The following is a 20,852-nucleotide window of genomic DNA, read 5'->3' on the forward strand; positions in this document are numbered from 1 at the left end:
ATCAACATCCATGTGCACAAACTAGGATATTGTCCATAGACTATATTCAACAGACTACACAAGCGCCTGCCTATCCCGAGGAACCTCTATTGGGCTATATGTTAATCCCAAAGTTTACTGACGCAAAACACTTTCGTCCTGCAGCACAAGGTTAAGACATGAGCAGAGCCACTCAAATATATATTGTCAAAATGGAAATGCATAATGATATTATTGCTAATTATACTCATATCTGGGATAGGATCATAGAATATTAGGGTTGTAAGAGACCTCAGGAAGTCTTCTAGTCCAATCCTTTGCTCAAAGCAGGACCAACACCAACTAAATCATCCCAGCCAAGGCTTTGTCAAGGCCTTAAAAACCCCTAAGGAAGGGAGATTCCACCACCTCCCTAGGTAGCCCATTCCAGTGCTTCACCACCCTCCTAGTGAAATAGTGTTTCCTAATATCCAATCTAGACCTCCCCCACCACAACTGGAGATCATTGCTTCTTGTTCTGTCATCTGCCACCATTGAGAACAGCCTAGCTCCATCCTCTTTGGATGGGCCTGTGTCAAAGTGCAGACCATCTCCTATCCTGAGTACCGCTGCCTAATCTGTTCCTTCCAAATATAGATCCTCCCATTACTGGGCCAATTGCCTCCTCAGCCCAGCAACTGCCACCAAGTATCAGTGATCCCCAACAGAAACAGGCTTATTAACTTCCATTAAGCCTGCTGCAGCAACCAATGTGACACAAAATGCTGTCACATACCTTCCGCACTTATTCCAGTTGAGACCTTTTCCTTCCTCCCAAGGAGGTTTTTTTTTTTTTTTTTTTTTTTTTTTTTTTTTTTTATAAAAACACTACCCAAGTCCTACCATCTTTACAGCATTGGGGTTCTACTGGGGCTTCTCCAGCCCTTTCAGACTGGTCTTCCATAGATCGCTGGGGAGGGTCTCTGGTCTCCTGCCTTTTACCTGTAAAAATAGTAGATTTGAAGGGTAGAGGTTTCCCCCACAGTCCCACCTCAGCCCATAGGTCATCACACTAGTCGCATCCCATAGATCTTTCCTCCAGCTTACTTTGCTCCTGGCTTGTATCTGTCAAAGTAAATTGTTCCTCTAGAGCCTTAATATCAGAATCCCTCTCTTCTCCTGACTTATCGTGCCCCTGGGCTTGGGACTATTGGGGCAGGTTTGCTTGCCAAGTCCTCTTTACTGGGACTCTTCTTCCTCTCTTCTGTATGTTCATCATCCTGTACCTTGCACATGGCTTGGTCCTCCCGGGAGTTGGTTGAGCCTCTGCCCACCTGCTCCTTTAGGTGTCCCTGATCTAGTACCTTCTTCAAGCTTTTCTTTCCTAAATCCTCCAGCACATCTGTTCTTTCTGGGCTTGTTATAGGATGTCTATAGTTATTAAACACTGCACCTGGAAGGCTACTTGGAGGGTCTACATTAGTGCTTTCTTTACATGGACCCATCTGTTGGGGTCACTCATTCCCCTCATCTGCCCTTTTACTACGAGAAATGTTTACTACCAGAAAGTTCCTAGTGTTATCAAGTAAGGCAATGGATTTAGTACACCCACTCTCTGCCATTTAAACTTTCCTTCCACTTCCAATGGAACAACTGCCATGGGATAAGTGTTCTTTTCCCCATGTACATGTAACGGTGCTGATTCTGGCGGGACCCAGCTGAGAGTGCCAATTCAGGACAAACTGCTTAAAGCAGGGCAGTTACAGCCCAAGGCTGGGGTTTCTATGCTCACCCAGGCAAACCAAACCAGCCGAACAGAGAAGACTTTGGTTTTACCCCACTGGCTAACCACGAGTCACACAAGCAATTCCCTTAGACACTCCAGTTTCCCAGTATCATCACCAGTGCCACTCGTTATCGGGACAAATGGTTATGAAAACCAATACCCTGTAAAAGAAAAAAGGTTCTCTCGATCCCAAAGGACCAAGCCCCAGATCCAGGTCAATATACAAATCAGATCTTACCCACAAATCATGCTGTGTCAATCCTTTAGAATCTAAAATCTACAGGTTTATTCATAAAAGGAAAAGATATAGATGAGCCCTAGAATTGGTTAAATGAAATCAATTACATACAGTAATGGCAAAGTTCTTGGTTCAGGCTTGCAGCAGTGATAGAATAAACTGCAGGTTCAAATCAAGTCTCTGGAGTAAATCCACAGCTGGGATGGGTCTTTCAGTCCTTGGTTCAAAGCTTCAGTGTAGCAAAATTCCTCCAGAGGCATGAAGCAGGATTGAAGACCCAAGGGAGGAGCTGCAGCAGCTTTTTATATTCTCTTGCCATGTGGTCTCTTTCTTTCTTTGTTCCAAAGACAAGCTGTCCACCACATGGCCTGGAAAAACCTCAGAGTTCTGCCATAGGCATGTTCCTGCATACCTTGCTGAGTCCCAAGACACGTCTGCCTTCTCTTCATGGGTCAGTTGTATGGCTGATGGTCCTTAATGGTCCATCAAGCAGGCTAGGCAGAGCTGACACCAATTGGTCTGGAGTGTCACCCAAAAGCATAGCATAAGTTTGAAATACAGACAGTATAGAGCCAATAGTCATAACTTCAACTATAAAATGATACGCATATACAGATAGCATAATCATAACCAGCAAACCATAACCTTGTCTTAGACACCTCATTTGACCCCCTTTATATAAGATTTGGTGCCACTATAGGACCTTGGTTGCAACAATGATCTATATGGTCCCAGTTCAAATCAATAACGTCACAGTACACAATACATTGTTATTGTCACTCTCTCCTGTCGATACTGTGGTCTAACCAAGGTGCTCTGTACAAGGGAACATGCTTCCACTGAATTCATAATGTCCCTTTGTAATTATCCGGCCTACTTTGATGGGAATTTTCTTTATCTCAGGTCCTCCTTTTACACCTGTCCACTCACAGAATTCTGCAAACCCACAGTCCATGTAGGTGCAGTCTTTTTTTTTAATATGAGCTTTGCCACCGCACTGGTATAAAATCACTAAGCAGGCAATTGGGGCACCCTTGTTTACCTGTCGTGACCAATTCCAGGCCCTCAATAAATAAGGTTCCTCAAGCTTCTTTCCTCCCTTCCTTGCTGTAGAGAACAGAGCTCTTTTCATGGAAAGTCTGCTTTCACATGCTCCTCTTTTAATTTTACAGCAGCCTCTAGCAATTCTGACTGATGTTTCCAGACTTTCATAGCCTTGGGGAGGCTCGGTGTAAACTGTTCCAGAATAATTGAGTCCGTGAGGGCCTTTAAAGTACTGACTCTCTGACTCAACCAATGACTGGCCCAGTCTGACAATTTCTGCGCAAAAGCCCCGGGACATATCCTACCATTCTATCTAGCTGCTCGGGATTTTTGGTGATATTCTTTCGCTGACAAGCCCACCCTGTGCAAAATAGCATCTTTAAGTGTACCCATAGTCTGATGTTACACCCCATATTCTTCACAGAAATATGGTTATGATATGAATATGGTATAACTAAGATATACTTTATGCAAGATGGCTCATGTAAGATATCATTGGAAAGGTTATGATTTACTGAATGTGATTATCCAATTTGTAGGTATATATCATTTCTCTATCTAAAGTTAGGAACATGGACTATGTAACAATGACAACTGTGTGTGTATTTAGGAGACACCCACCAGACAACTGGCCATCACAGCATTAGGAAGAAACAATAAGACTGTGAAGATACTAATCTCTCTCCTTCCTGAGAGGCATCCTGGGATGTAGTTGTGACACTACAAGGTCAGGTGGTCCTGTCACCTGATACAAAATATCACCTTGGACACTGCTGGTACTTTTCCTCTGTAGAGGTATGGGGATCAAACAAAGGTTTCCTGCTTTAGGTAAATCCTTTTTAAGGCTGGGGAGGAGGTAGTCTAGACTCTCCTCCATTGCCTACCCAAGAAGAAAGACTGCTGAAAGTACCTAAGGGGGAGTCCAGACTGAGACAGGGGTCCAGTCTGTAAGAAGAGATAACTGGAACTCTAAGCTATAGAAACTCTACATCCCACCTAATTCAACATTTAGGGTGAGAAATTACATTTACCGTTTCTTTCTTTTACCGAATTAAGCTGTTTGTGTATTTTGTTTTATTTGCTTAGTAATCTGCTTTGTTCTGTTTGCTATCCCTTATAATCACTTAAAATCTGTCTTTTGTAGTTAATAAACTTATTTCTTGTTTGTTTATAACATAACCCAGTTTGTGCAATCCATATCAGGAGGGGGCAGGGGCGCAAGAAGCTGTGCATATCTCTCTTCACATTGAGGGAGAAGCCGAATTTTTATGAGCTTGTGCTGTGCAGATTTTCCTATACAGCACAAGACAATATACCTTTGGGTCTGAACTCCAAGGGAGGTGGGTACCTGAATTCTGCGGCAAGTCCCATAAGCTGAGTCTTCTCAGAGCTGATCTCAGTGTCTGTGTCCTTCTGCAGCTGGGCGTGGCCCTGCGTGTATGTGCACTACAGGAGCTTACTTAAGAGTAAGAGCCTGGCTCAGCACTACTTAAGAGCCTGGCTCAGCAAGACAGTGTAAGGGGGCCCAGGCTGGCAGAACAGGCAGGCTCAGCAGATCCCAGTACATCAGGTGGCACCTTAAAGGGGGGCAACCCATCATACATAGTTTTTAGCTTGGTGTTTGCTTAGGGCCATATAAGCCACCTGAATCTCATTGGTCAGGTAAGGGGCTAGCTGCAGTGCCCACGCACCCTTGTCCCATTTGGCATTAACAGCTACCTGTTTAAAGGTTGGCAAAAAGGCATCAGGGTAATCCCACAGAGTTATTTTAGGTAGTCCTGGCCTATCACCCAACTTCCAGTTCCCTCATTGGAACTCACCAGCCTCTTTAAGAGCTGCCGCTGTACCTGAGACATATGGGAATCAGTTAGACCCATAAGCATGTGCTCAAGAACCAGCCAGCCAAGCCACTGAGAGAGAGAAAGCTTGATATCACCTCAGAGCCCTGGTGCACCCCAAACAATGTCCCATTTCAAGCAGTGGACATCCTCCTTCAGAGGATGGAGATCAAAATACTCTTACCTAGAATACACTGGGTGGGGGGGGGAATCCCTTCCTGACCCCTGCGGGTGTCTGGCTGAAACTCTGAAGTATGAGCTTTTAGGAATATTAAGATATAAACTGCAAGTGAGCCTCAGGGCTGCTGAGCCCTGCCATCACATGTAACTCTGTCATAAATCACACTCCTAAATTTGTCCAGTTCTCTCTTAAAACTAAGTTGTTTGACACCACGACTCCTACTGGGAGGCTGCTCCGGAACGTCGCCCTTTTGATGGTTAGAAACTGTCTTCTAATTTCTAGCCTGTATTTGTTCATGATTAGTTTATATCCATTTGTTCATGTGCCAACACTGTTCTTTAGTTTAAACAGCTCTTCATCCTCTCTGATATCTACCCTCCAATGTATTTATAGACAGCAATCATATCCCCTCAGCCTTCTTTTTGTTAGGCCAAACAAGCCAATACCTTCCAGTCTCCTTTCATAAAATAGTCCCTCCGTTTCCCTGATCATCCTAATAGCTCTTCTCTGCACCTATTCCAGTTTAAATACATCTTTTCTGAACATGGGTGACCAGAACTGTACAGAGTATTCCAAATGAGGTCTTAACAGTGTCTAGTAAAATGACATTAATACTTCTCTAAGTCTACTGGAAGTGCTTTTCCTGATACTCACATCTGCCTTTTTCACAGCTGCATCACACTGATACTTAAATAGATTGCTGAATGATCATACTGTGGAAGTTCAGGATGACTGCTCTCATCTTTTGATTTCATTTTTATTGTCAGATTGCTAATAAATGTATCAAGAACCCTGATGTTGTCATTTTCCTTTTAATTTATAAAATAAACTTTTCACTCACAGATTGAAATTATAATCTAATGTTCCTAGTATCAAAGAATTTCAAGTATGTTATGTTCATGTAAATGCTTCAGAGTGAAACAGACGTTCAAAAAATGAAAAATACCCTTTCTCCACCTTCTTTTTCCCAAAAACAGGACAAAATAACGTGAGAGTTTTTCAGAACCCAGGTTTGTTCATTGATTAAGAAACTCACAAAGCATTAGTGAAACATGGTGGGTAAGCAGAAATGTAAGAATCTGTAAACAATGACTACAAATTCTGCTTTAAAACCATTCACGATACTTTTATTCAATTAATACTCCTAGGGGAATTCTTCGCCACTGTGCATGTGGGGAATTCATGTCTTCCACAGTTGTTTTTTTGTTTTTGTTTTTTTTTTGTGCTAAGATGGTGGTGGTGGGGAGAATCACAGACTGGGTTTCAGAAGGGCTGTGGGGAGAGGGGACAGACTGGGGCATGGGCTCAGGAGGTAGTGGGGTGACAGCATTGAGCCAGGGGCTGAATGGGAGGTGGGATGCAGGGCCAAACAGGGACATGGGGTAGAGGGACTGCAGGAACACACAGGGATGGGGGTAGATGTGCCTGACTTAATGGGAGAGATCAGGGGTCAGCCAGGGTCTGCGTGGGGGAGGTTCCCCAACTCCCTGACAATCCCTTCCCCCGAAAATACACCATCCACACAAAAAAACCATCCAGGTTTACTCCCAGCCTCCTTCCATCTACCTCAAGTCCTCCATTCTGATTCCTCCAAGTCTTTGCACTGATTCTGATGGCTGCAAGAAATAAGTTTCTGTATTGTAGTTTAAATGAATTACTCTGTTCTATATTAATATGCCTACTAAGGAATCTATTTGTCAAATTTTTTTTCCTGAATCTTTTTTTGTGTCTGTATTTGCTGACAGGTATTTTGAAATAAATTGCCAAAATAATTGAAACTAGTGTGACTATAATCACTAGTGTGATTGTGTTATTTTGACAAGTAAAATATTCAGAATTTTGCAAAATTTTAAAATATATAAATTTTAAAATTTAAAATATTGTGCACAGAATTTGTAGGTGCAGAATTCCCCCGGGAGTAAATTAAACTGTACTATGTGTACTATGCTATGTATCTGAAACAATCTTCAATTTAGCTTGCCCATGTTAAAAATATTGATCATCATCATACTTTGTCCTTTAAAAGCACAAATGTTAATCAAAGGCTACAGTATTTTGGTTCTAGTTTTATAGGAAATCATGAAGAGATACATACATACTTTTTTTTTTTTAATAAGTACTATATTACACAATCATTAGCACCGAAGTATTTATAGGGAAGTACAGAATTTAATAAAAATTAAATGATGAATGTTAAAAGTATTCTTACTTACAATTAGTTGTTTCAAGCCTACAAAAGACTGTTCTACGGAATTGGCATTTAAAACTTGTCTCTTCACTGCTGCTTGCTCACCCAGGAAACGGATCATTAAGTCTTTTACTGCATCTCCCTGTGGCAAGGAAAGAGGAAACACAGATTATAACAAAAAACCATTTTTACTTTCTTCTAGTAACAAAAAACTCTGAAAGAAAAGACAAGTAAAATACTTTTAATGGAAAGATATTTTCAGTGAAAGTGTTTGTTTTCAAGGATGAATTCTTTTTGTAAAATGAATGCAAATCTTTACATATTTGAGACTTTTCCAAAAACAAAAAGTTCAATAATTAGGATGAGATAGGCACCCAAACTTTGTGCATTGAGATCCGCCCATTACTAGATCTATATTTAGCTATACTGAAGCTGGCTTATACTGTGATTTTACATGCAGTTTAGTTGAGTAGAGGCTAGTTTAATGTGTGCTATTAAATGAATTTGGCTACAGTGAGGCAGTTTTATAACATACTTTTGGATATAGTTTAGTTAGGGGTGCCGGTTTAACAGCATGCCTTCGCGCTTAGTTTATATATACAGACACTGGGATTTGCATTTTTCGTATATTACTCCTCTTGTTGTCATAGGGTCAGGTACTCTGCTGCTCACAGCCCTATTGTGCTGCATGAGAAGCACAGGAGTCAATCTTCCCCAGCAGAAAATTCCTCCATTGAAGAAGACGTCCTTGTTGCCACAAGTATACTGCAGCTGGGTCCTGGTACCTGTGGCCCCACTCCCATGTCTGGTATAGGGCAGGAAGGAAATGTTGTGGAGCAACTGTTAATGGTACAACTTAGAGCACCAAGATGTGTCAGATCTGGGGCTGGCCCCAAGAATCAGAGAGCTGTAACTAGCTCCCTGAGCTCTTCTAACTTCTGCCCATAGTCAAGGCCACATGTTCTATGTGGTATGTTAACCTAAATTATGCAGCAGACACCCACATTTATGCAGCACTTTTTTCAATGCCCCATCACTGTCACTGACCTCCTTTATCCCCCACAGTCCAGTAGTACAATCAGAAAAGTATTGGTTACTTATTTTGATATTAAATTCAGCTTATTATATTCTGTCAAATTTTAAATGTGCTGCAGATCCTTGTACTGAGGAACTTCAAAACCATAGTGATGGTAGCTTTTATACAAACCTGAGATTTGATATATTCATATATTATAAAGCCAGAAGGGACCATTGTAGTCATGCAATATGACCGGTTTTTGATAGCCAAGCGTCAAGCTCTCTGCAGTGGTTCAAGAGCGTGAGTACCAAACTCAGGGCAAACTGTTACGAAGCAGGGCACAAACCCCAAATTGGTTGTGACTGCTATACTTAAATTTCACCAACCAAGTATCAAGTGTAAATTCCTCAAGCATTCTAACAGTCTAACCATTGAGTCACAGACTGTCCCCTCGGTAACCCAGTCTATCTTGCCACCTAGGCAAATTTGACTTTGTGATAGATGGTTCCTTACACTAAAAATCACATCAATATTCAAATTATTCCCAGTCCCAAAGGAACAGGTCAATAACACTTTAATCTTACATCAAAGACAACTCTTGTAGCCTGCAAGAAACTAACAAGAAAACTAACTAAGAAAAAGAAATAAGAGTTATCAACAAGGTTAAAGCAGATAAACATATACAAATGAGTTACAGTCTTAGGTGCCAAACGGTGGTAGAAGCATCTATAATAAGCAAGCTCTATATGTCCTGCAGGGCTAATCCAAGTCAAGCACTGGGGATCTTTTGCTTATGCTTAGTAATCCTTGGCCCTCACAGCCCAAGTAGCATAAAAATTCAGTTTCTCCTCGTGAGGGATTTTTATTCCTTTCCCCCCACAGTCCAAGCTGATGGGACAAGTCCACAAACACATCTCCTCTTCATGGCTGTGGAAGGAAGCAATCAACAAAGTAATGTGTCCTCTGATGTTCCACAATGGTTTGTCTGGTGTCTATGGGCCTTCTTTTGTTGGGAAGAAGATAACTCTTTCTGTGGCAGACTAGTATTTCACACTTGGTAATGCTTCTCTCCTGACTGGTAGTTTACAGTTACAGAGCAAACACTTAAATATTACCTTATAACATGGGATACAGATATTATCAGTGATACTATTTTATAAAGTATAAAGACATTTTTATAAATCTAATACCTATTTTAACAATACTAACACATAGGTGAGCCAAACTGTTTCCCAGCTATGCAATTGTCAGTGTTCAGTTGAGGCGTAGGGGCCAGCGCTACACCAGGATCCAGTCAATGTTCACAGGTTAAGAAACGCGTCTTCTCTTTTCCTTCACATTTTGGGCAGAGGGACTTCAAATTTGAGGAGGAGGAGGATCTGAATTCCTTATCCTTGTTGGTGGCAAATAGCTGACCCACTGCATCCTGCCAAAATACGTGCCTTTACACCACCTGCCTCTACACCACCTACGTGTTCCTGCTAAAAAGATCATTAGTAAAAATGTGGCTATGGAGATTTAAATTGTCAGGCTTCAGCACGGACATCAGCACTGACATCCCCCATTGATATAAATGGAGCAGTTCTCCCCTCTCAGAGCCGTTTCTTTCATGGTGAAAGAAAAGAAATATTATCACTGCCTTTTATAGAGGGGTAATTGAGGCAAAGAGATTAATTTACCCAAAATTACACATGAAGTCTGTGGCATAGCCAGGAATTTAATCCAGATCTCTGATGGCCCAGTCCACGCTTTAACCACGAGGCCACCCTTCCTCCACATATTCCATCCTTACAAAATAGTCCAAAGGAGAGCTACAGTAAGTTTTGCTGGGCATTTCTGGAGGACAACAGTATACAGAAATTAACAGCTTACTGATGGAGGAGGTTTTGTAGTACCTCCCTCTGCCTCCCTTTTCCACTAGCCACACAGAACAATATTCTCTCTATTCTCACCCAGGAGGAAGAGGAGAATATAGCAGCATATGTGGCTCCACAACAGGAGCAGAATGCTGGATGTCACGCTGGGTAAAAATCATACAAACATGTTCCCTGCACAAGATTTCAGCAATTCAATACCCTTACACTCGGAGAGGGCCAGAATCATTTAGCCCTTATGATCCTCTAATCTCTTTACCGACAGTGGGTAAAATTTAAAAGGAGTTATTAGATTTTTAAAAAACTGTTAATTTAAACACAATCACAATTTAGGTACAATTGATCTGTGAATTTAAACACAATTATAAAGATGTTATTTTGCAGTGCACTTAGTTTTATTCTCATTGGCAGAAAATAGCTTACTATCACCATCGCTGGCCAGCAAATTTAACTTAAAAAAAATCAATATTAGTTACTGCATCCATCTATAGTTTGAAAAATAGACAATTTAAATCATAACAGTGGTGAGGAGAATCTAAACGTGCTAGAAAGGAAGCTAATTTGGGAGAAATACATTAAATGAGCAAGAAAGAGGAAACAGTGACAGCTGGTAAAATAGAGGTCAATAAATGAGCAAATAGGGAAAGCAGGGGGAAGAAGAAATGAGGTAAGAGAAAAATTGGCACAAAACAGAAGACAATGGCAGGGAGCATAAAGAAGACATCAAATCAGGAGTGACCAAAAATAACTAAGGGTAGCAAAAACCCTCGGAAAGCAACAGTTTAAAAATTAGAGAGACACTGAATGAAGAGCAGGTAGCGTTATACTGCTTGGGGAAGGCAGTGTGATCTAATGGGAGAGCAATGGCTTGGAAGTCAATCCAGACCTGGGTTCTATTCCCAGTTCTGCCACTCATCTGTTATGTGATCTTGTGTAAGTCACTTCACCTCTCTGTGCCTATTTCCCATCCTTTCTCTGACTTGTCTGTTCTTCGAGGCAGGGACTTCCTCTCAGTATGTGATTGTATTGTGTCATGCATAAAGGGCCCTCAATCTCAACTTGGGCCTCTAGGCACTACTGTAATATACACTCCTGGGGGAATTCTGCACCGATATGCAATGCAGAATTTGCATAGAATTAATGTTCTGTGTAGAATTTCATTTTTCCCCACAGAATTGGTGATGCAGAGCTGCTGGCCACCACTGGGGACCGCTGGACACAGCAGAGCCCAGGTCACAAATACAGGACACTTGCCAGGGGGAGAAGGGGAGCTGGAGGGTGGCTGCTGCAGTTCCCATCACATCCTGAAGGGAGGAGGGGGCGTACAGGAAACTGTACAAGCCCAGTCCCAGCATCAGGCTGTTTCTTTCTTTGGATTCTTAGGCTCTTGGGGGTAGAGAATGCAGGTGTCTGGGCTGGGGGGGGGGCGCCCCACAGCTGGACTCTGGGGGGTAGGGAGTGCAGGTGTCTGGGCTGGGGGGGTGTCCAATGCCTGGGCTCTGGGGGTAGGAATGTCTGTGCTGGGGGGGGAGAGGGGAGGCTGGGGGGTGTCTGGGATGGGGGGAGGGTGCTCTGCAGCTAGGCTTTGGGGATGTGAGTGCAATGGATTAATATACATCAGAATTATGCCATAGTCATATCATAATAATATCACTATGAAAAATATGGGGTGCAGGGTCATAGCAAGTATCTGGGCTGGGGGGGCGCTTCACAGCTGGGCTCTGTGAGGCAGGTGGTGCAGGTATCTGAGACCAGAGTCCCCCCCACCGTCACCGTCTCTCCCCCCCACCCAAGATGTGTCCAACTGGCACATGACACACCTAGACTGAGGTGCCCAGCAAAAGCATAACAGAGAAACAGGAACTAAGTTGTCGTAGGGGTTTCTTTAATGCTCTACTTCTTGAGGAACTATTTTCTGTTGTCTATATTTTGACAGACATACTTGTTGACAGGTACTTTGAAACTTCTTATTTCACTACTGAATGAAAATGAATTTTATACTATGGAACTACTAAATAAGGCTTAAAAAAAAAACCCAGTATAACCTGCCCTGTACCATCTGAAAGACAAAACTTAGTAGCCAGAGATGTAGAGATGAAAGAGGAGGATGAGGAACATGACCTGTAAAGTCCAGACGCAAAATTCTGTTGAGAAGCTTATCATCCAGCCAGTCTCAGCTGCTGGGACAAGGGAGGATACAAGAATCTCTACTATGAAGCAGTCTCTGCATACTGCTTTCATATCAGCCTCTGGACAACAGATGTCAGATAAACTTGAAATTCTAGTCTTGCTAAAATCTAGAAGAAAGGAATTTTGTGTTTCTTCTCTCCTTTGCAGTGTTGCCTGACTGCTGAGAAGGGAATGGGTCTCCACTACTCTGTCCCTCCACCAACCTTCATCTTTGGTCCTCCTCACCAGTAAATGGCTTCAATGCCTGCCTCTGTTGCTGCTCTTAGCTTTCCTAAGCAGTGTCAGAATGCAAATGACCTGATTCTTGACAGTGTCAGTGCTACCAGTTGCATTCTGAACATCAGCTATGAAAAATGACAAGACTTTCGTCACTCTGCTGTAGCACTGAATACTACAAGCAAAAGCGCTGGAGTTACCCATCTGCAAACTTCAAAGGATGCCACATTGCTTTAATCTATATCCAGTTCAGGTTTGGAATGTTATCTTTGTAAAAGCTAGAAATGACTTTTTAAATGAAAACCTAGATTCTATATAAATTGATTGCATCAGTCTCTACAAATGAGTAACAAAACTTTCTGATCATAACACGCGAGTCAGTTTTTTGAGTCCTTTCATGAATGACTGCTCAGTCAGTCATCGTCAATGCTCTAATAAGGACTGCAATAGTACACACAAGATGAGCACAGGCTGTAAAACAAGGTAATAAAAAGAGCAGACCACTAGATGTGTCATCCCATTTCATTGCCCTAACATATGAACAAAAAGTAGGATGTAGCTATAGACTCTTACCTGGATGTTGTCAAACTTTAATCCAGGCATGGTGAGATTCTCTTTGTCTATAAAGAGAGTACTATATTGCTGAGTGGCTACTGAAATTAAAACCTTTCTAGTTTCCTCGCTGGGAAGCCAGGCATCATTTCTTCTATCTAATTCACTCATATTCAAGGCTGTGGCAAATGGGTCATCACTTCCAGCAAAAACAGCTTGGATCTGTGAAAATGGTTTAGGAGATTGTGTCATTTCTAAAGATGCAGGGGGACCACCTGCTTCAGATCTCTCATTTCCTACAGAGTAAGTAGGGTCAGCAGAGTCATTGGAATTGTCTCCAACTGTATTGACAGATGACATTTGTTCTGGGACTGAAGAACCCGCATTAGGGTTACTGACAGAAATAAAAGTAGATGTAGTAAATGAATCAAAAAACTCAGCAGCTAGATTATTAGTGTTAACAGGGTCACCAAAAAATGTGCTTAAGCTAGGACTTGGTTGAACCACCTGTGGATGAGACTTCACCGGAACCTCATGTACACTACTAAAACTAGGAGACTTCACCATTTGAGGCTCAAAGCCATCATGTATGAACAACTGTGGCTGAGTATTAACATTGTTTGCTTGACTAAAAATAGTGCATACAGGGATAGGCTCAGCTTCAGGAGAGGATTTTCTGGCAAGGGGTGATGATACTGGCTCCTCGGATTTACTTTCATCAATATTACTTGGTGCTGAGTCACCGAGAGCTTCATTTCCCACTTTTGGTTCATCTTTCACTGCTTCTTGAATCAACTCTTCCTTTAAAGATGCCTGATCATCTGTTCCAATATCAGAAATATCTTTAGGGGTTTCTTCATATTCAGTTTCACTGTCATTACCTAGGGCTTCTTCCTTATTCACTTCTTCTTCTGGTGTACAAATGTCCTCGACTTCCATTTGTTCCACAATCTCTTGCAGGCAACCAAGTTCACCAGTGTCATCTTCACTATTGTTTGGAGAATCAGAAATAATGACACTCTCCATCATGTGTTCATTAAGTTTATCTATGAAGTTATTGGAATCCTCTGAGATGGTCTCATTCCCTTCAGACTCAGATTCATCTCCACCAAGATCAATGGTTTCCTCATGAAAGAGAAGTTCTTCCTGAGCCCTCTGCTGAACTACATTTCCACTTGCCTCCTCATCTGAAACACTCTTCTTAGCATCCTCATCGTTACATTGATTATTTTCCATTGTGACTAAAGAAAGAGAAAGATATTCCGGAAGTTAATTTTATTGATCAATTTAAATCATTGTTCTGAAACTCAAGAGTATTTATTAAAAAAGGCACAGAAGGACTTTTTATGTAGTCATTTGATTATTAGAGTATTTATTTTTGACACTTCATTGTTGGCCAGCTATTCCGTACTTGGCACAAAAATGTTTTAAATTTACCTTTTGCCACTATGTACTTGTGAGTCTCAAAACATTATAATTTCAGGAAGGCAATAGTGTGTGAGTGTGCATGCACACGCTCCCATTCAACCACTCCAGCCTCCCCAAAAAGACATTTAGCATTATGCTGCTAATATTTCCTTCCAATTAAACAAATAATATTACAGTATTATTAATATTTTTGGAGCTGAGAGGCAGCTCCAAAAATCAACACTAAAATTGACCAGATTGTCTTTTTCTTACAAAAATATCTTTCTGCTAAAAATTACTTATTCTGATCCTCCTTGGTTTTGATACTGCAAGAATCAAATAATACATTTAAAGCAGGCTAAAAATGTAGGCTTACTCTCTCCCATGGCAAGAGTCCCTCTTCCCTATTTGACCAAAAACATCTTCGAATCCTATGGGTATTAGACTTCATTGCCCTCTAGGTTTACTTCCTTTGGATTGTTCAGAAAACTTCTCTCAACATCACCACCTCTCCTGATACACGTTTTCATTCATCTACACACCTCACAATGTTTTATCTAAACTACAAAAGGTTGATATTCTTTCCAAAGGGCAAACGGAGACAGGAAGTCCTAGTTGGGGGGGTTGCTTGCCTGACAAACTAATAGCTCACACTTTCCTTTTTCTTGGTCACTCATTCAATAATGATTTAGGTAGGTGGCATTCAGATGATGAATTGTGATTACTGCTACTGATTGGCTAAAAATTGTTCATGCAACCACTATTTTTGTTACCCCTCTGCTTTGTGCTTCTGTCAGTCACCTGTTATATCTCTTTCCTTTTACACTATAAGCTTTTTAAGGAAGGGAATTAAATTAACTATGATTGTACAGTGCCTACTACAATTGCTTGAGCTGAGGCCTTTAGGCATTACTGGAATATAAATATTAATGATAATAAATAATAAACGTGTTTGGGTATAGAGGAAAGGAGAAAACCAATAAGCACCTGATCCTGCTCCCACTGAAGACGGTGGGCATTTTGCTACCGATTCCACTAAAAATAGTGCTGGGACCCACAGAAACAGAGGATTACGCGTCTTAAGATTTCTGAAATCTTTTGTTCAACTCTAGGAGTTTGTCTCTCAAATTTCAAAAGTTTTTTTTCCCCTCTTGCTGATAATAGCTCATCTTAATTAATTAGCTTCTTACAGTTTGTATGGCAACTTCCACCTTCTCTGTATCTATATATCTTCTTACTATATGTTCCACTCTATGCATCCGATGAAGTGGGCTGTAGCCCACGAAAGTTTATGCTCTAATAAATTTGTTCGTCTCTAACGTGCCACAAGTACTCCTGTTCTTTTTGCGGATACAGACTAACACGGCTGCTACTCTGAAACCTGTCATTAAATCTAACTGGCATTTTTAAACCTCTCTTTTTAACATCTAAACTTTGGATACCCCCAAATGGGTTTCTCTATCACTGCTTCTGGCAAAATTCAGTCAATACACTCTATTTTTATCTTTGACCTATTACCCACTGATTGTGAAAAACTTGAAACAAAAACAAAAAAGCTATATTTTCCCATATTTTAAAACCTATGCAAGTTTGGAGAAAGCAGCCAATTTTTCTGGGAGATGAATTTATTTCTTTAACCTTGGAGGCTTCTAATTTGCTTCTCATCTCAGACTAAGTAATGATTACATATTTTTTTTTATTTTGATGAAGTGAAGGCTTATCTTTTTATATATAAAACTACAGCTAGCCTGGTACTGAATCCATGCAGAATCCCACTGAAAACAACAGTGCTTTGCACAGGCACAGGAATAGGTTTCATTGCAGGATGGGCCAAAGCTATTCTAAAAATCTCATTGAAAAGTTTCTACCAGTTATACTCATTGAAAATACTTTTAGCCTGCTCTGTAGCTCATTCTCTTCCTTTGTCGTCTCTAACTGGATTTCTCAACTTGTGGGTCGGGACCCAAAACTGGGTTGCCAGAATATTTCAAAGGGTCACACAGCAGCTCCTGTCTCACGGCGCTGGCGGGGCTCACCTCCCTGATCCAGGCACTCCAACCTCTGCAGTCCCAGTGCCACTCAGGTTTAGCCCAGCCATCAGGATGACAAGCATCTGGGTAGGCCAAAGTTTAGAGTGGCACTGCAACCTCATGAGCCGGTTCACAGCTCCGCTCACTTCAAATTTGGTCCTGTGAAGGAGGCAGGGCCAAACCTGAGCCGCGCTGCAACTTGGAGATTGCAAAGTCCAGAGCAGAGAGGCAAGCTCTGCCACAGTCCAGGAGCTGCAGCCACTGTGGGGTGAGTGCCCAGCCTTCCACACAGTTTTGCACCCCGATGTGGCCCTCGGGCCAAAAAATTTGCCTATCCCTGATGTATGCTCACAGCTTTGCCACGGAATTCTGAGTTTCTGAGTCTTCATGGGCATCTGTGCTAATTCACCAGGCTAAACCTTTGGTCTGGCCAGTCAGTACCCGCTACCTCCCATTTAATAGGGTGGGTAGAGCGAGGGGGTTTGAAAGGCCCTGCTAGGTACCGCAAACAGGGCTGAAGATCCGCAGGCAGCGGGGTTGAAGCAGGGCGTCAGCACAGAGTCTGGTTACTGCTCGCGGGTAGCACGGTGCTGGGTGCGGCGGAAGGCCACTGTCTAACAGAGAAAGGGAAACGGGGGAGAGGGGGCGGCGGGAAGGTCCCAGCCCCTCAGGCCTGGCTCAAGGGCCTCTCACTGGGGTTCACTTTCAGGCGGGTCCCACGACCCCCCCCCCCCCCCCGCGGGGGGGAAAGACTTTGCTCTGCGGGTGGCAGCCAGACCCTGCACATCCACGGCAAGTCGTGGCACAAGTGACAGCCCATCGGGGAGGCGCCTCTGCTGCCGCCTCACCCCAACGCGGGACCTCGGCGTACCCCCGCCCGCCCCTCTCCAGGACCCGCTCGCCGCCTCCCCACGCCAGGCTGCCCCGCCCCTCCGTTCCGCCCGGCCCGGCGCTACCTACAGCCCTGACCCTCACCAGCTTAGCGCCAGCAGCAGCCTTGCACCGCCGCCGCCCGACGGGTCCAGTAGCTACTGCGCCTGCGCCATCAACCGGGAAACGGTCTCTACCGCACCTGCGTCTCCTTCCCATCACCCGGAAGGGGAGAGCAACGGATGCCGCAGTGGCTCAGAAAGCCCCCTAGGCTAGCGAGTAACGCGTGAAAGCGGGGGGCCGGCTCGGGGAAAGGGATGTGCGGCTGTTGAGGGGGGGGCCTTGCGGGCGGAGCCGTGGGGAGGCTATGGAGGATGACGCGCCAGTGATCTATGGGCTGGAGTTCCAGGTGCGCATGAGGGGGGGAGAGGAGACCCTAGGAGAGAGAGAGGTTTGAGGAGCGGGGGCGGTGTTAGAAGGGAGCACGTGGAGGTGGCTGTTGATCGCCCGGGGGGGGGGGAGCTGTTGCTCGCCAGGGGAGGGTGGTGTTGGAGGGGAGCCTGCGGGGAAGGGGGGGGGCTGTTGTTGGCTGGGGGGGCGGTGTTGGAGGGGGGCTGTTGCTCGCCAGGGGAGAGTAGTGTTGGAGGGAGCCTGCGGGGAAGGAGGGGGGCTGTTGCTGGCTGGAGGGGCGGTGTTGGAGGGGGGCTGTTGCTGGTCGGGGGGCGGTGTTGGAGGGAAGCACGGGGGGGGGGTGGCCATTGCCTACTTGGGGTGCGTGACAGGGCTTTTCAGGGGGTAGCGTGGTGAGCAGTGGAAGGGGTCATCCCCTTGCAGAGCAGCAGGCGCTGGGGGCAGCTGATGCTAGGCAAGGTGATCAGACTATCTACAGCCTCCCCCTGATATAGCTGATGATCAGGGGTTCTTCCCGCAAAATGTGTTTATGTGACAGCCTTAATTCTGACCTTTGCCTGCTTTCACATGTAACATAACAGCCACTTGTTGAGGTGCCTAACAGCGTGGGGGCAAGAGGAGCTAGTATGGGGTGGGCAAACTTTTTGGCTCGAGGGTCACATCAGGGTGCGAAACTGTGGAGGGCCGGGAAGGCTGTGCCTCCGCAAACAGCCTGGCCCCATTACCCCCATCCGCCTCCTTCCACTTCCTGCCCACTGACTGCCCCCTCCAAACTGCTGACCAATCCAATTCCTCCTGCTCCTTGCCCCCTGACTGCCCCCTCCTGGGACCCCCTGCCCCTAACTGCCCCCCATGGGACCCCCCATCCAACCCCCCGTTCCCCATCCCCTGACCTACCCTCCGCCTCCCCCCAGAACCTCTGCCCCATCTGACTGCTCCCCCCCCCCACTCCCTTATCCAACCCTCCCGCCCATGCAGCTCAGAGCAGCAGGTGCTTGCCGCCCGGCCGGGGCAGCTGCGCTGCCTGCACAGCAACATAGCTGTGAGGGAGGATGGACAGCAGTTGTGTTTTTGTGTGTACACTATTGGATGTTAAATCAGCTCAAGTCTGACTATCATAACCTCACCATTATGTGATTGGATCATAGAGGCTATACATCCTGCTATTTCTTCAGAGTTGATAATTCCAGATTTTAAAGGGCATTAGATGCCTAAATACCTCTAGCCCGTAGGCTCTTATTTTGGATCACAGAATGTATACTGTGTTCTAAGCAAAGTATTCAGAGTAGCAGCCGTGTTAGTCTGTATTCGCAAAAAGAAAAGGAGTACTGGTGGCACCTTAGAGACTAACAAATTTATTAGAGCATAAGCTTTCGTGAGCTACAGCTCACTTCATCGGATGCATTTGGATGCATCCGATGAAGTGAGCTGTAGCTCACGAAAGCTTATGCTCTAATAAATTTGTTAGTCTCTAAGGTGCCACCAGTACTCCTTTTCTCTAAGCAAAGTACTATTTGATATAGTAGATGTAAATTGTGTGGCAAATCGTTTAGATCTCATCCTAACCATTGTTCACAAGTCTGCACTGAGCAGTTCCACTTATTGTTTTGGAAATATGCAGCAGATGATAGGAATTAGGTTTTACTGGAATTAGGCCTGGTTGGGAGCATAGAAGGCAATGGACTTTCTGAGACTGTAGCTCTAACGGGGGATTTGTAAAAGTTAATGGTGAGCAGGAGGAAGTGTCTATGTGGCAGAGCTCTGGAGCAGTTTTGGAATGGGGAGGAAGGGTGGATAGTTTTGTGGTTAAGGCACAAAGCAGCTCACAGACTACTGTGTTATTCCTAGGTATTTCTGGCTTCCATAGAATTACCTTAAGCAAGCCACTTAAGCACACTCCTCTGTGCCTCAGGTTTCCGATCTGTAAAATGAGGCTAATATTTCTGTTTTTCATATGAATAAATTCAAGTTTGTAAAGTGCTTAGGTATTAAATTAATGAGTGCCATAGAAATGCCTATAAATAAATATGAACTACACAGGATAGACTCATTCCCTCTTATAGCTCTTCTAAGGCACATGGAGCCATCCCCAGCTCCACTTTGGTAGAGCTTTTGATGTAACCTCTCCTGGAGCAGTGAGGAAGCACTGGGGGGAAATACCTCTCCAGAAGAGCTCTTAAATTCTGCTGGAGCAAGTGCTTCTTTCTGTTGCCTGTATTTTGTTTGGCTCCTTCAGTTACTTCCAGACTCCCCAGCTGCCAAGCCCCTGATATCCCTTTATGTGGCAGCCTTACAAAACAGAGAATTATGCAGCCACATAATTTCATAGTACACAGAGCCTTGGTTCTAAGCCACAAACATTTCTATTTGTTCATGAATGGCAGTTCTAAGCTTCAGTCCCTTGCTGCCCAGGAAACGTAAGTAGAGTTCCTGTACTTGTGCCCTTCTTATACAGTATGTTCCTTAGCCAAATGAATGTCGACTTTGGTCTGTCTTGCCTTTCCTGTAGGGCTAACTGCTAACTGTCTGATTGGGCTTTGGCTACTGCTGTTTGCTGGGTTCTCCAAGGCAGATCACTTCCTGCTGTTAAGTGGATGTACTGCTATTTCGCTGGCTCACAAACAAGCTGCCTCCTGCAGTTCCTCAGATTGCCAACCTATGTGTCTCCTTTCTTATCCTCCAAATCTTTGGTGTTTGCTCTTGTCAACCACTCTTACTCCCCTGATCAAGAGAGCCCAGCTGTTACTTAAGCCCTCTTTTGTCAAGGGCACAGTTCCATCCTTGGGCTGCCTGCCCCTTCTATGCCTGGAATTAACAGTGGCCCTTCTTTTCCCACAGTCAGATCCCAGGCAAATGTAGAACTGAATAATGCTAATAAAGCTAAGTTAAGTTAGTTTTTAGTATCTAACAGTTTAAATTTAGCACTGCATGTTCTAAGAGAACTGTGCCAATCATATTTCCCACTTGTTTCAACAGGTTTGCTTAGAGCTAGAAGTCTGTAAAGAGAGAAGAACTGAGAAATAGGGCACCTGATTACACAGAATCAGTTAT

The 20,852-nt window shown here is 43.9% G+C and overlaps 2 protein-coding genes across 3 annotated transcripts in view; one reads left to right on the forward strand and one right to left on the reverse strand.

Annotated features, from left to right (window-relative positions):
* The window catches only part of TRAPPC12 (trafficking protein particle complex subunit 12), a 105,979-nt gene extending 88,344 nt beyond the window's left edge, over positions 1–17,635 (reverse strand). Inside the window, exons 1-3 of one of the 2 annotated variants that reach the window (XM_038394567.2) lie at positions 17,496–17,635; positions 13,105–14,324; positions 7,259–7,375 (exon numbers count right to left, since the gene is read on the reverse strand). In XM_038394567.2, the coding sequence (XP_038250495.2) occupies positions 7,259–7,375; positions 13,105–14,319 (1,332 nt within the window). In that variant the 5' untranslated portion in view covers positions 14,320–14,324; positions 17,496–17,635. Of the gene's footprint in view, positions 1–7,258; positions 7,376–13,104; positions 14,325–16,872; positions 17,054–17,495 lie in introns of those variants that run through there. The other variant, XM_043510295.1, reaches the window with a different exon arrangement.
* The window catches only part of EIPR1 (EARP complex and GARP complex interacting protein 1), a 180,668-nt gene continuing 177,420 nt past the window's right edge, over positions 17,605–20,852 (forward strand). Inside the window, 1 exon segment of the mRNA XM_038394569.2 lies at positions 17,605–17,799. Coding sequence (XP_038250497.1) covers positions 17,758–17,799 — 42 coding nt within the window. The 5' untranslated portion in view covers positions 17,605–17,757.

Source organism: Dermochelys coriacea, chromosome 3 (genome assembly GCF_009764565.3).
Source record: "Dermochelys coriacea isolate rDerCor1 chromosome 3, rDerCor1.pri.v4, whole genome shotgun sequence".
NCBI lineage: Eukaryota > Metazoa > Chordata > Testudines > Dermochelyidae > Dermochelys > Dermochelys coriacea.